Source organism: Bombina bombina, chromosome 2 (genome assembly GCF_027579735.1).
Source record: "Bombina bombina isolate aBomBom1 chromosome 2, aBomBom1.pri, whole genome shotgun sequence".
NCBI lineage: Eukaryota > Metazoa > Chordata > Amphibia > Anura > Bombinatoridae > Bombina > Bombina bombina.
In genome coordinates, this window is record NC_069500.1 from 994,255,976 (window position 1) to 994,269,706 (window position 13,731).

The 13,731-nt window shown below is 39.9% G+C and overlaps 1 protein-coding gene across 1 annotated transcript in view; it reads left to right on the plus strand.

Moving 5' to 3' along the window:
* SEC24B (SEC24 homolog B, COPII coat complex component) overlaps nucleotides 1–13,731 on the plus strand; it is a 521,322-nt gene that overhangs the window by 281,476 nt on the left and 226,115 nt on the right. The window contains exons 10-11 of the mRNA XM_053700185.1: nucleotides 2,700–2,809; nucleotides 11,517–11,629. Of these exons, the coding sequence (XP_053556160.1) occupies nucleotides 2,700–2,809; nucleotides 11,517–11,629 (223 nt within the window). The remainder of the gene's footprint in view (nucleotides 1–2,699; nucleotides 2,810–11,516; nucleotides 11,630–13,731) is intronic.

Genomic DNA, 13,731 nt, shown 5'->3' on the forward strand with positions numbered 1-13,731 from the left:
TTGTGGAAATGGGACCTTGATGTGGAGGAGAAACGGCTGGAGAACGGTCCCTGCCTTTTCCATCCCTGGAAAAAAACTCTCTATGGCTGTTGAAATTGATAAAAAATCTTTCTAGTATTAGTTTTGATTTGATTGAGAGAATTAAAGGTATTAACATAGGAACTTAGTTGCCTAAGTCTCGAATCTTCAAAAAGTAAACCATTTGCATGAGGACCCATCTCAGTGGAGGCAAAGTCCGTAATTGTTGGGTCTATACATCTTAAAATTTAATGTTGTCTTTGAGAAGCTAGAGCTGTGTTAGCGTGACCTAAAAACCCTTTGTAAATCAAATGGACTGCAAATTATTTTAAAACAAAAAACTCCAATAGCCAAAACTAAAGAGTTAGAAACAACATTGTTAATAAAAACACAGCAGAGAAAGTAACAAATGTTACGATTAAAACCAATGTAGCAAATAACTGATATTTTGTGAATAGGATCACCAGAAACACCTCTAAAAGTAAATGACAGGGTCAGATCGATATGAGTAATAACAGTTGAGAGAGGGCAGGAAGAAAGGACGTTAACGTCAAGATGGGGGCGTGACAAAAGAAAGAAAAAAGAAAATGACGGCCGCAATTAAAATGTGCAATACGAAAAAAACTGAACTAATCCAGTAAGTAAAAGAGGAAAATAGAAATAAAAGCAGATAACGAAGAAAGAATAATGGATGCTGAAAAAATAACAAATACAAAATAAAAATGGAAGTGGTTAAAATAAAAAATGGAATGAGATAAATAAATAAGTAGGGAAAAATGAAATAATAAGATAAAACTAAGAGAGAGAAAGAAATAAAACACTAAAAGAAAATATAATAATATAATACACAATGAAAGTTAAAATAAAATAAATATAAACAGGGAGAAAAAACAAATTAACAATACAAAATGGATAAAAATAAAGAAATAATAATAAACAATAACAATAAATTGTTATTATTAACACAGAACAATTTATAGAATAGCAAATACTTAACTCTCTGAGCAGCAAAGCGAAAAGAGGAAGATTGGCAATCTATCAAACTGTTTATGGTTATTTGGACTGTCCTGATTGTTCTTTTCTTTAACTGACCATTCAAACTTTGTTCTCATTGGTGTTATGCCTTTTTTCAGTTACCTGTACTGTTTTCCCTTACATTATGTATATTTGTTAAAGTGCTGTATGAGCAGTAAAGGAAAAGTTAATGCAAAAGAGGAGTCTCTGTCCTTGTAATAAAATCTGCTTTTGTTAACAAGCATTTGCAGTTTATCATTGGGTCATGCTTCAGTTCCTAGAATTTGTTTCTAGATTTTCGGTGCCCTTTTGATCTATTTTTGAATTCATAGTATTGCAGTGTTTCTTTGTCTGGTTCTTATCTTTTTATTTAAAAGGAAGTCCTTTTTTCTATGGTGTTACTTATTTCTTCAGACAAAATAGTGTGGGTGCCTAATAGGTGAGTATGTGGTTTGTTTTGTAGGCACTGCTGGCTGGAGGATTAACAATTTTTCTCTTGTTTGTTTATTTTTGCTGCTTTTTTCCCCATTAATGATTATTATACTTTAATCATTGTCTTTGTTTCCACATTCATTTTCTTTCTGTGGTTTCTTAGGCCTGTTCATTATGGAGCATACAAAATCTGTCTCCACTACTGTAAATGTTTGTTCCTCAGAAGTTAAATGTGTGTTTTACAAGCTTGTTGATATTATACACCTTGCTCAGCATTGCAAATCTTGTTTGGATCATGTAATGCATTTTAATGCTGCTCTGGCATCTAAAGGTATCTGTACTCCCTCTGTGTGTTTCATACAAGTTATTTCTTCAGATTTTGCTCCAGGATTTAAAGATTTTGTACGCTCTACTGTATGAAATGTTGGCAGCTATGCTCCTTTACGGAAGTGGTAAAGGTTACCGATAATCTCTCATCTAGCTTATCTGGTAAGCTACATGTTGGTGAACCCAGTGTTTCTGAACAATACTCTGAGGTTGAGGTATTTTCAAATGAAGAATCAAGGAACAGTCGTCCTCTTTTCTGTTTAACCTTGAACATCATAGTTCTCTTTTAAGATAAGTGTTATGTACCTTAGGGGTTCAGGATACTAAGGTTTCTGAGAATAAGTCTGTTAAGCAATTGGATTTAGATGGCAGCTTCAGATACTATTTTTAGTTTGCTCGGTTTTCACATGAGACCTCTTCAGCTTTGTACTCTTTGTCAGTGGTGCAGGGATTACTCTGAGGGGAAACTGGGCCTCAAATCGGTCTGAGTACCCCTCTCTCTGAAGAACATCTGGAGCACCTTCATTCTTTACCTTTCTTCTGCAGTGGAAAAAAAAAGACTAGTTTCCGATAAAGGTGGGAGGGGTTTTATAGGGCTCTTGGAGTTTTAGGAATATTTGCCTCCTCCTAGTGGTCAGGAGTGGTATTTCCCAGGAGTAATGGCTTGTTGACTCTCACCACCATGAAAAAATAAATTATCAGGTAAGCATAAATCAAATTTTTCATTAGAAACCATGAAAATCAGAGGTACATTTTAGAATACTGCAAAATAAGCAGTGTGTAACCTGACCATCATATTTCTTTTCTTTTTATTTCACTGTCTAAGATATCAAAACCAATGGTGTATACATCTGTGATATTATTTGTAGTTTTATTATACATCTGAGTTTCCTCTCCATTCTTTTAAGTACCAGAAGAATTTATGTACAACCCAGTGACAAGATCGTATGGGGAACCCCACAAGAGACCAGAAATACAGAATTCATCAGTGGAGTTTGTTGCATCGTCAGATTATATGGTAATTGTATTTAATTTACTGTGTTCTGGTTTTCGATTTTTTGATTTAGAAGCTCCACAGAACATATGCACTAAGGTTAAGGGTGAAATGTTCAAATCATGTTGAATCAAGACTTTATCTGTATATTTATATATAAAAGGCACTTACTTAGCACTATACAAATGTGATGGTAGATCTTACTTGCTTTAAGGATTAAAGGGATACTAAAGTCAAAATTAAACTTTTATGATTCAGACAGAGCATGCAATTTTAAATACATTTCCAATTTACTTCTATTATCTAATTTGCTTTGTTCTCTTGGTATCCTTCATTAAAAATCATTCCTTGGTAGGCTTAGGAGCAGCAATGCACTGCTGGAGATTGATGGCTTCACAAATATGTCTCTTCTCATTGGTTTCCCAGATGTGTTTACCTCGCTCCCAGTAGTGCATTGCTGCTTCTGAGCCTACTTTTCACCAAGGATACCAAGAAAGCAAAGCAAATGTGATAATAGACGTAAATTGGAAAGTTTAAAATTTCATGCTCTATCTGAATCATGAAAGTTTAATTTTGACTTTACTGTCCCTTTAATATACATTTGTCAGCCTTTGGTACCAGTGGAAAAAGAGCTTGCTTTAATATAAGCTAATCAAGTTACACTATTGCATAGTTAATTTTAGTTGTGTTTATTGGCAAAAAATATTCTAACAATGTTACTAAGAATTTGTTACTTTAGGTGCACATGAAATTGTGACAAGTTGTGACAGTGTTTTTTTCCTTTAAAATATTTCACCATGTCTATACAATGGCAAGTCTTTTACTGCAGCACACAAGGCAGGAGGGGGTTCTTGACATTTGGGTTTTGAATAAGCTATCCACTTGAAGATAAGCATAAACTTCACTAAACTTCACACTGTTTAGTTGTACTCAGTTTCTCCTCTGGCACTTTACCTCTCCATATTTTTTTAATTGCTTCATTTTGACTCCTTTTACAGTTCTATTATTCAGGGGGATTTTATTAGCTCATTTGAATCATCTATGTTCCATGTATATTAGGCAAGTGCCTTGTCATATTTCCTGCTGCCTCATGTGTTAAGACATACTATATCAAGTTCAAGCAGGGCCACCTGTAGCACCTGGGCAAGTCAAATTTGTGGCGGCCCACCCCTGTCTTAAAGTGAATGTAAATTTTGATGCTAAACTACCCGGTTTTTAAAAATTCGATTAAAAACGGGCACTTTAATTCATCAAAATTTACATTTCACTTGTTGTGAAAAAATACCTTTTAAACTTGACAGCTGCTCCAGCTACCCCCGGTCGCCGCAAAGCCCTTTCTGATGTCAGAAATGATGGATCGGTCATCCTCCAATCACGGCTTCCCCCCTGGGGGAATCAGTGTCTGATTCAAAGCCCTGATTGGAGGAAGCCGGATTACTCATCTTCTAGCTGCAGAAGTTTTCATTGCATGCTACATAACAGTCCTGTTTCAACAGGATACATCATCTTAAAATGTCTCTGAACTTATTTTTCAAACTGGTCCAAACAATGTAGATAAGGTGTGCACACTCATTGGTGCGGCCCCTTCCTTTATATTCTCACATTTGCTACAGTTCTGGCCTAGCCAACTTTCATTGTTTTAACATTAAACCATTGAAACAGATATCCCTCATATACACCCTGTTTCTGTTAAACAGGTCCATGATAATGTATTTACAAAATACATACAGAAAGAGAAGCAATTTGCCCGGAATGAACAGCATCTTGGGGGCTTTTTCTCTTGTTAAGAGTATCCAGTCCACGGATCATCCATTACTTGTGGGATATTCTCCTTCCCAACAGGAAGTTGCAAGAGGATCACCCACAGCAGAGCTGCTATATAGCTCCTCCCCTCACTGCCATATCCAGTCATTCTCTTGCAACTCTCAACAAAGATGGACGTAGTAAGAGGAGAGTGGTGTATTATAGTTCGTTTTTTAACTTCAATCAAAATTTTGTTATTTTTAAATGGTACCGGAGTGTACTGTTTCATCTCAGGCAGCATTAGAAGAAGAATCTGCCTGTGATTTCTGTGATCTTAGCAGAAGTAACTAAGATCCACTGCCGTTCTCACATATTCTGAGGAGTGAGGTAACTTCAGAGGAGGAATGGCGTGCAGGTTTTCCTGCAATAAGGTATGTGCGGTTAACATATTTCTAGGGATGGAATTTGCTAGAAAAATGCTGCTGATACTGGATTAATGTAAGTTAAGCCTTAAATGCAGTATCAGGCTTATTAACAGAGATACATACTCTTATAAAAGTGCAATATAAAACGTTTGCTGGCATGTATAATCGTTTTTATATATGCTTGGTGATAAAACTTATTGGGGCCTAGTTTTTTTCCACATGGCTGGCTTGATTTTTGCCTAGAAACAGTTTCCTGAGGCTTTCCACTGTTGTAATATGAGTGGGAAGGGCCTATTTTAGTGCTTTTCTGTGCAGGTAAAAATACTGACAGACATTCAGCTTCCCTCTGCATGATACAGGACATCTCTGAAGTGCTCAAAAGGCTTCAAAGTCGTGTTTGAGGAGGGTAACAACCACAGTAGACTGTGGCAGTTGTTGTGACTGTGTTTAAAAAACGTTTTTGTCATTTATTATTCCGTTTTTGTTATTAAGGGGTTAATCATCCATTTGCAAGTGGGTGCAATGCTCTGCTGACTTGTTACATACACTGTAAAAATTTTGTTAGTGTAACTGCCTTTTTTCACTGTTATTTCAAATTTTGTCAATTTGTTTCTCTTAAAGGCACAGTAACGTTTTTTATATTGCTTGTTAACTTGCTTTAAAGTGTTTTGCAAGCTTGCTAGTCTCATTGCTAGTCTGTACAAACATGTCTGAAACAGAGGATACTTGTTCATTATGTTTAAAAGCCATGGTGGAGCCCCATAGGAGAATGTGTACTAAATGTATTGATTTCACCTTAAACAGTAAAGATCAGTCTTTATCTATAAAAGAATTGTCGCCAGAGGGGTCTGTCGAGGGGGTAGTTATGCCGACTAACTCTCCCCACGTGTCGGACCCTTCTCCTCCCGCTCAAGGGACGCATGCTAATATGGCGCCAAGTACATCAGGGACGCCCATAGCGATTACTTTGCAGGACATGGCTGCAATCATGAATAATACCCTGTCAGATGTATTAATCAGATTGCCTGAATTGAGAGGCAAGCGCGATAGCTCTGAGGTTAGACGAGATACAGAGCGCGTAGATACTGTAAGAGCCATTTCTGATACTGCGTCACAATATGCAGAACCTGAGGACGGAGAGCTTCAGTCTGTGGGTGACGTCTCTGAATCGGGGAGACCTGATTCAGAGATTTCTAATTTTAAATTTAAGCTTGAGAACCTCCGTGTATTGCTTGGGGAGGTATTAGCTGCTCTGAATGACTGTGACACAATTGCAGTGCCAGAGAAATTGTGTAGGCTGGATAAATACTATGCAGTGCCGGTGAGTACTGATGTTTTTCCAATACCTAAAAGGCTTACAGAAATTATTAGTAAGGAGTGGGATAGGCCCGGTGTGCCCTTTTCCCCACCTCCTATATTTAGAATTTTTTTTCCAATAGATGCCACTACACGGGACTTATGGCAGACTGTCCCTAAGGTGGAGGGAGCAGTTTCTACTTTAGCAAAGCGTACCACTATCCCGGTTGAGGACAGTTGTGCTTTTTCAGATCCAATGGATACAAAATTAGAGGGTTACCTTAAGAAAATGTTTATTCAACAAGGTTTTATTTTACAGCCCCTTGCATGCATTGCGCCTGTCACTGCTGCGGCGGCGGCATTCTGGTTTGAGGCCCTGGAAGAGGCCATCCATACAGCTCCATTGACTGAAATTGTTGACAAGCTTAGAACTCTTAAGCTAGCTAACTCATTTGTTTCTGATGCCATTGTTCATTTGACTAAACGGCTAAGAATTACGGATTCGCCATCCAGGCGTGTAGGGCGCTATGGCTCAAATCCTGGTCAGCTGATGTGACTTCAAAGTCTAAATTACTCAACATTCCTTTCAAGGGGCAGACCTTATTCGGGCCTGGTTTGAAAGAAATTATTGCTGACATTACTGGAGGTAAGGGTCATACCCTTCCTCTGGACAGGGCCAAATCAAAGGCCAAACAGTCTAATTTTCGTGCCTTTCGAAATTTCAAGGCAGGTGCAGCATCAACTTCCTCTGCTTCAAAACAAGAGGGAACATTTGCTCAATCCAAGCAGGCCTGGAAACCTAACCAGTCCTGGAACAAGAGCAAGCAGGCCAGAAAGCCTGCTGCTGCCTCTAAGACAGCATGAAGGAGCGGCCCCCTATCCGACAACGGATCTAGTAGGGGGCAGACTCTCTCTCTTCGCCCAGGCGTGGGCAAGAGATGTTCAGGATCCCTGGGCATTGGAGATCATGTCTCAGGGATAACTTCTGGACTTCAAAGCTTCTCCTCCACAAGGGAGATTTCACCTTTCAAGATTATCTGCAAACCAGATAAAGAAAGAGGTATTCCTAAGCTGCGTACAAGATCTCCTTGTAATGGGAGTGATCCATCCAGTTCCGCGGACGGAACAAGGACAGGGGTTTTATTCAAATCTGTTTGTGGTTCCCAAAAAAGTGGGAACCTTCAGACCAATTTTGGATTTAAAGATCCTAAACAAATTCCTCAGAGTTCCGTCATTCAAGATGGAAACTATTCAAACCATTTTACCCATGATCCAAGAGGGTCAGTACATGACCACAGTGGACTTAAAGGATGCCTACCTTCACATTCCGATTCACAAGAATCATCATCAGTTCCTGAGGTTTGCCTTTCTAGACAGGCATTACCAATTTGTAGCTCTTCCATTCGGGTTGGCTACAGCCCCAAGAATTTTTACAAAGGTTCTGGGCTCACTTTTGGCGGTCATAAGACCGCGAGGCATAGGGGTGGCTCCTTACCTGGACGACATCCTGATACAGGCGTCAAGCTTTCAAATTGCCAAATCTCATACAGAGATAGTTCTGGCATTCCTGAGGTCGCATGGGTGGAAAGTGAACGAAGAAAAGAGTTCTCTATCTCCTCTCACAAGGGTTTCCTTCCTAGGGACTTTAATAGATTCTGTAGAAATGAAAATTTACCTGACGGAGTCCAGGTTATCAAAACTTCTATATGCTTGCCGTGTTTTTCACTCCATTCCGCGCCCCACAGTGGCTCAGTGCATGGAAGTAATCGGCTTAATGGTAGCGGCGATGGACATAGTGCCATTCGCGCGCCTGCATCTCAGACTGCTGCAATTATGCATGCTCAGTCAGTGGAATGGGGATTACACAGATTTGTCCCCTCTACTAAATCTGGATCAGGAAACCAGAGATTCTCTTCTCTGGTGGTTATCTCGGGCCCATCTGTCCAAGGGTATGACCTTTCGCAGACCAGATTGGACAATTGTAACAACAGATGGCAGCCTTCTAGGTTGGGGTGCAGTCTGGAACTCCCTGAAGGCTCAGGGTTCATGGACTCAGGAGGAGAAACTCCTCCAAATAAATATTCTGGAGTTAAGAGCAATATTCAATGCTCTTCTGGCTTGGCCTCAGCTAGCAACACTGAGGTTCATCAGATTTCAGTCGGACAACATCACGACTGTGGCTTACATCAACCATCAAGGGGGAACCAGGAGTTCCCTAGCGATGTCAGAAGTCTCCAAGATAATTCGCTGGGCAGAGACTCACTCTTGCCACCTGTCAGCGATCCATATCCCAGGTGTAGAGAACTGGGAGGCGGATTTTCTAAGTCGTCAGACTTTTCATCCGGGGGAATGGGAACTCCATCCGGAGGTGTTTGCTCAATTGGTTCTCCGTTGGGGCAAACCAGAATTGGATCTCATGGCGTCTCGGCAGAACGCCAAGCTTCCTTGTTACGGATCCAGGTCCAGGGACACAGAAGCGGCACTGATAAATGCTCTAGCAGCGACTTGGTTCTTCAACCTGGCTTATGTGTTTCCACCGTTTCCTCTGCTCCCTCGTCTGATTGCCAAAATCTAACAGGAAAGAGCATCAGTGATATTGATAGCGCCTGCGTGGCCACGCAGGACCTGGTATGCAGACCTAGTGGACATGTCATCCTTTCCACCATGGACTCTGCCTCTGAGACAAGACCTTCTAATTCAAGGTCCTTTCAATCATCCGAATCTACTTTCTCTGAGACTGACTGCATGGAGATTGAACGCTTGATCCTATCAAAGTATGGCTTCTCCGAGTCAGTAATTGATACCTTAATACAGGCACGAAAGCCTGTCACCAGGAAAATTTACCACAAGATATGGCGTAAATATCTTCATTGGTGTGAATCCAAGAATTACTCATGGAGTAGGGTTAGGATTCCTAGGATATTGTCCTTCCTCCAAGAGGGTTTGGACAAAGGATTATCAGCTAGTTCTTTAAAGGGACAGATTTCTGCTCTGTCTATTCTTTTACACAAGCGTCTGACAGAAGTTCCAGACGTTCAGGCATTTTGTCAGGCTTTAGTTAGAATTAAGCCTGTGTTTAAACCTGTTGCTCCTCCATGGAGCTTAAACTTGGTTCTTCAAGGGGTTCCGTTTGAACCCCTTCATTCTATTGATATCAAACTTCTTTCATGGAAAGTTCTTTTTCTGATGGCTATTTCCTCGGCTCGAAGAGTCTCGGAGTTATCTGCCTTACATTGTGATTCTCCTTATCTGATCTTTCATTCAGATAAAGTTGTTCTGCGTACAAAACCTGGGTTTTTACCTAAGGTGGTTTATAACAAGAATATCAAATTTATGAGATTGTTGTTCCATCATTATGTCCTAATCCTTCTTCAAAGAAGGAACGTCTTTTGCATAATCTTGCCTTGAAGTTTTACTTATAGGCTACTAAAGATTTTCGCCAAACATCTAACCTGTTTGTTGTTTACTCTGGACAGAGGAGAGGTCAGAAGGCCTCGGCAACCTCTTTCTTTTTGGCTTCGGAGTATAATCCGTTTAGCCTATGAGACTGCTGGAGAACAGCCTCCTGAAAGGATTACAGCTCATTCTACTAGAGCTGTGGCTTCCACCTGGGCCTTTAAAAATGAGGCCTCTGTTGAACAGATTTGCAAGGCTGCAACTTGGTCTTCGCTTGATACCTTTTCCAAATTTTTCAAATTTGATACTTTTGCTTCTTCGGAGGCTGTTTTTGGGAGAAAGGTTCTACAGGCAGTGGTTCCTTCCGTTTAAGTTCCTGCCTTGTCCCTCCCATCATCCGTGTACTTTAGCTTTGGTATTGGTATCCCACAAGTAATGGATGATCCGTGGACTGGATATACTTAACAAGAGAAAACATAATTTATGCTTACCTGATAAATTTATTTCTCTTGTAGTGTATCCAGTCCACGGCCCGCCCTGTCCTTTTCAGGCAGGTCTAAATTTTAATTAAACTACAGTCACCACTGCACCCTATGGTTTCTCCTTTCTCGGCTTGTTTCGGTCGAATGACTGGATATGGCAGTGAGGGGAGGAGCTATATAGCAGCTCTGCTGTGGGTGATCCTCTTGCAACTTCCTGTTGGGAAGGAGAATATCCCACAAGTAATGGATGATCCGTGGACTGGATACACTACAAGAGAAATAAATTTATCAGGTAAGCATTAATTATGTTTTCTGACATACTTAGGGAATGCTCTCTATGAAAAGCACAGTCTGATCCTACCTAACAAGGTCAGTCCAGCCCCGAAATATCAGGCAATTATCTGAACAAGGAAAATGGCAAACTCAGATGATTGTTTCAGCCTCCTTTTTGGGCCTCGTCAGTGAGCTGCAGCCATATACCTCTAAGCACATCTGGTTTCCCCCATCACCCTTAGGGAGACTTTCCCCAGGGTCATAATACAAATAGATACAGAAGGAGAAGCAATCTGCCAGAACAAACAGCTCAGTGGCTTGCTCTATAGCCCAGTTACCACCTGGGAGTAGCTTCTTTTGCCCAATTGTGCTTTTCACTGAGGAGAACTTTCCTGAAGTAGATCAGTCTGATCCCACCTAATAAGGTTAGTCCAGCCCATAAATACCAGGAAATTCTGCTCTGAACAAGAGAAATGACCTCTTCCACACTCTTTCAGCTGTGCCTTCTATCCCTTCGAAAAATACAATGTGGTTAGTTTCCTCAATAAAAGCCCACTTCACCACACTATTGTTTGTTTTTCGGAAGACTCTAACCTTTCTGACAAAGATTAAGGGATTTTCCAGAATCTTCAGACTTGGCATCACATTATTTGTCATGTTCAAGGAATTATACAGGACATATGCAGGTTCTTGGTATACTTTTATATATAACATCTTCCTGAGCTTTAAGGAAACTTCATACCATTTTTTAGAGCTTTCCAAGTCAATGATAACCCATATCATATGAGTCTTAGGAAGCACCTTGAGTGATGAATGCCCTGGTTTCAGATATAGCTAAAACATTGCTATTCCACACATTCTTTAATGACCTTCTGGGGCCTAAATATTTTCTTGCCCACATCAATATCACACACAGTTATGAAGGAGCAAGGTGAAGAGTTTTCCTATTAAACAGGTTGTTTGAAATTTCTGCCCATCTTCAAGTAGATGGCTTACTGTAAACATTTTTATAAATGTCTTCTGCCTGCTTCATTTGCTGTCACTCAAAATATGAAGTATAAAAATCTTGTTGTGTGATGCACATTAACCTTTATTTAATGTATTTTTCCCTTCTAGCTGCGGCCACCTCCACCTGCAGTATATCTCTTTGTTCTAGATGTATCCTACAATGCTGTTGAATCTGGATATTTAAACATTTTCTCCCAGTCTCTTTTGGAAAATTTAGAGAAGTACGTAAATGTTTCTTTTGTATAGGTATAATGAATGGAAACATTTTTATTATATACTCATACTTATGCGTTGTATATACTTGTAAGTAATAGGGCCAATTTTTCAAATGCTCACCCCCAGGTGAAAATATCTAAAACGATCCATCAGTACTACAAGGTTGTTTACTGGGTTCTAAAAAGGCATAAAATAAGCAGCTTAAAACAGCACAGAAAGTACAGTGTAAACATTTGAATTTCTAAATGCAAATTGTATTTACAGTACCAAGTAGAAATCGTACTCCAAATAGAAAATGGAAATCCTACTTTTATTTATTTTTCTCCAACATAGGTGTGTCCGGTCCACGGCGTCATCCTTACTTGTGGGATATTCTCTTCCCCAACAGGAAATGGCAAAGAGCCCAGCAAAGCTGGTCACATGATCCCTCCTAGGCTCCGCCTACCCCAGTCATTCTCTTTGCCGTTGTACAGGCAACATCTCCACGGAGATGGCTTAGAGTTTTTTAGTGTTTAACTGTAGTTTTTATTATTCAATCAAGAGTTTGTTATTTTAAAATAGTGCTGGTATGTACTATTTACTCAGAAACAGAAAAGAGATGAAGATTTCTGTTTGTATGAGGAAAATGATTTTAGCACCGTAACTAAAATCCATGGCTGTTCCACACAGGACTGTTGAGAGCAATTAACTTCAGTTGGGGGAACAGTGTGCAGTCTCTTACTGCTTGAGGTATGACACATTCTAACAAGACGATGTAATGCTGGAAGCTGTCATTTTCCCTATGGGATCCGGTAAGCCATGTTTATAAAGATAGTAAATAAGGGCTTCACAAGGGCTTATTAAGACTGTAGACTTTTTCTGAGCTAAATCGATTCATTATTAACACATATTTAGCCTTGAGGAATCATTTAGGGTATTTTGATATGATTATATCGGCAGGCACTGTTTTTGACACCTTATTCTTTAGGGGCTTTCCCTAATCATAGTCAGAGCCTCATTTTCGCGCCGGTATGGCGCACTTGTTTTTGAGGACAGCATGGCATGCAGCTGCATGTGTGTGGAGCTCTGATACATAGAAAAGTCTTTCTGAAGGCATCATTTGGTATCGTATTCCCCTTTGGGCTTGGTTGGGTCTCAGCAAAGCAGATTCCAGGGACTGTAAAGGGGTTAAATATAAAAACGGCTCCGGTTCCGTTATTTTAAGGGTTAAAGCTTCCAAATTTGGTGTGCAATACTTTTAAGGCTTTAAGACACTGTGGTGAAATTTTGGTGAATTTTGAACAATTCCTTCATACTTTTTCGCAATTGCAGTAATAAAGTGTGTTTAGTTTAAAATTTAAAGTGACAGTAACGGTTTTATTTTAAAACGTTTTTTGTGCTTTGTTATCAAGTTTATGCCTGTTTAACATGTCTGAACTACCAGATAGATTGTGTTCTGACTGTGGGGAAACCAAGGTTCCTTCTCATTTAACTATATGTATTTTATGTCATAAAAAAATTTAGTAAAAATGATGCCCAAGATGATTCCTCAAGTGAGGGGAGTAAGCATGGTACTGCATCATCCCCTCCTTCGTCTACACCAGTCTTGCCCATACAGGAGGCCCCTAGTACATCTAGTGCGCCAATACTCCTTACTATGCAACATTTAACGGCTGTAATGGATAATTCTATCAAAAACATTTTAGCCAATATGCCCGCTTATCAGCGAAAGCGCGACTGCTCTGTTTTACAAAATTCTGGAGAGCATGAGAACGCTGATGATATGGTTTCTGAAGGGCCCCTACACCAGTCTGAGGGGGCCAGGGAGGTTTTGTCTGAGGGAGAAATTTCAGATTCAGGAAACATTTCTCAACAAGCTGAACCTGATGTGATTACTTTTAAATTTAAGTTGGAACATCTCCGCGCTCTGCTTAAGGAGGTGTTATCCAATTTGGATGATTGTGATTATCTGGTCATTCCAGAACCACTATGTAAAATGGAAAAGTTCTTAGAGGCCCCGGGGCCCCCCGAAGCTTTTCCTATATCCAAGCGGGTGGCGTACATTGTTAGTAAAGAATGGGACAGGCCCGGTATACCTTTAGTACCTCCCCCCATATTTATAAAATTG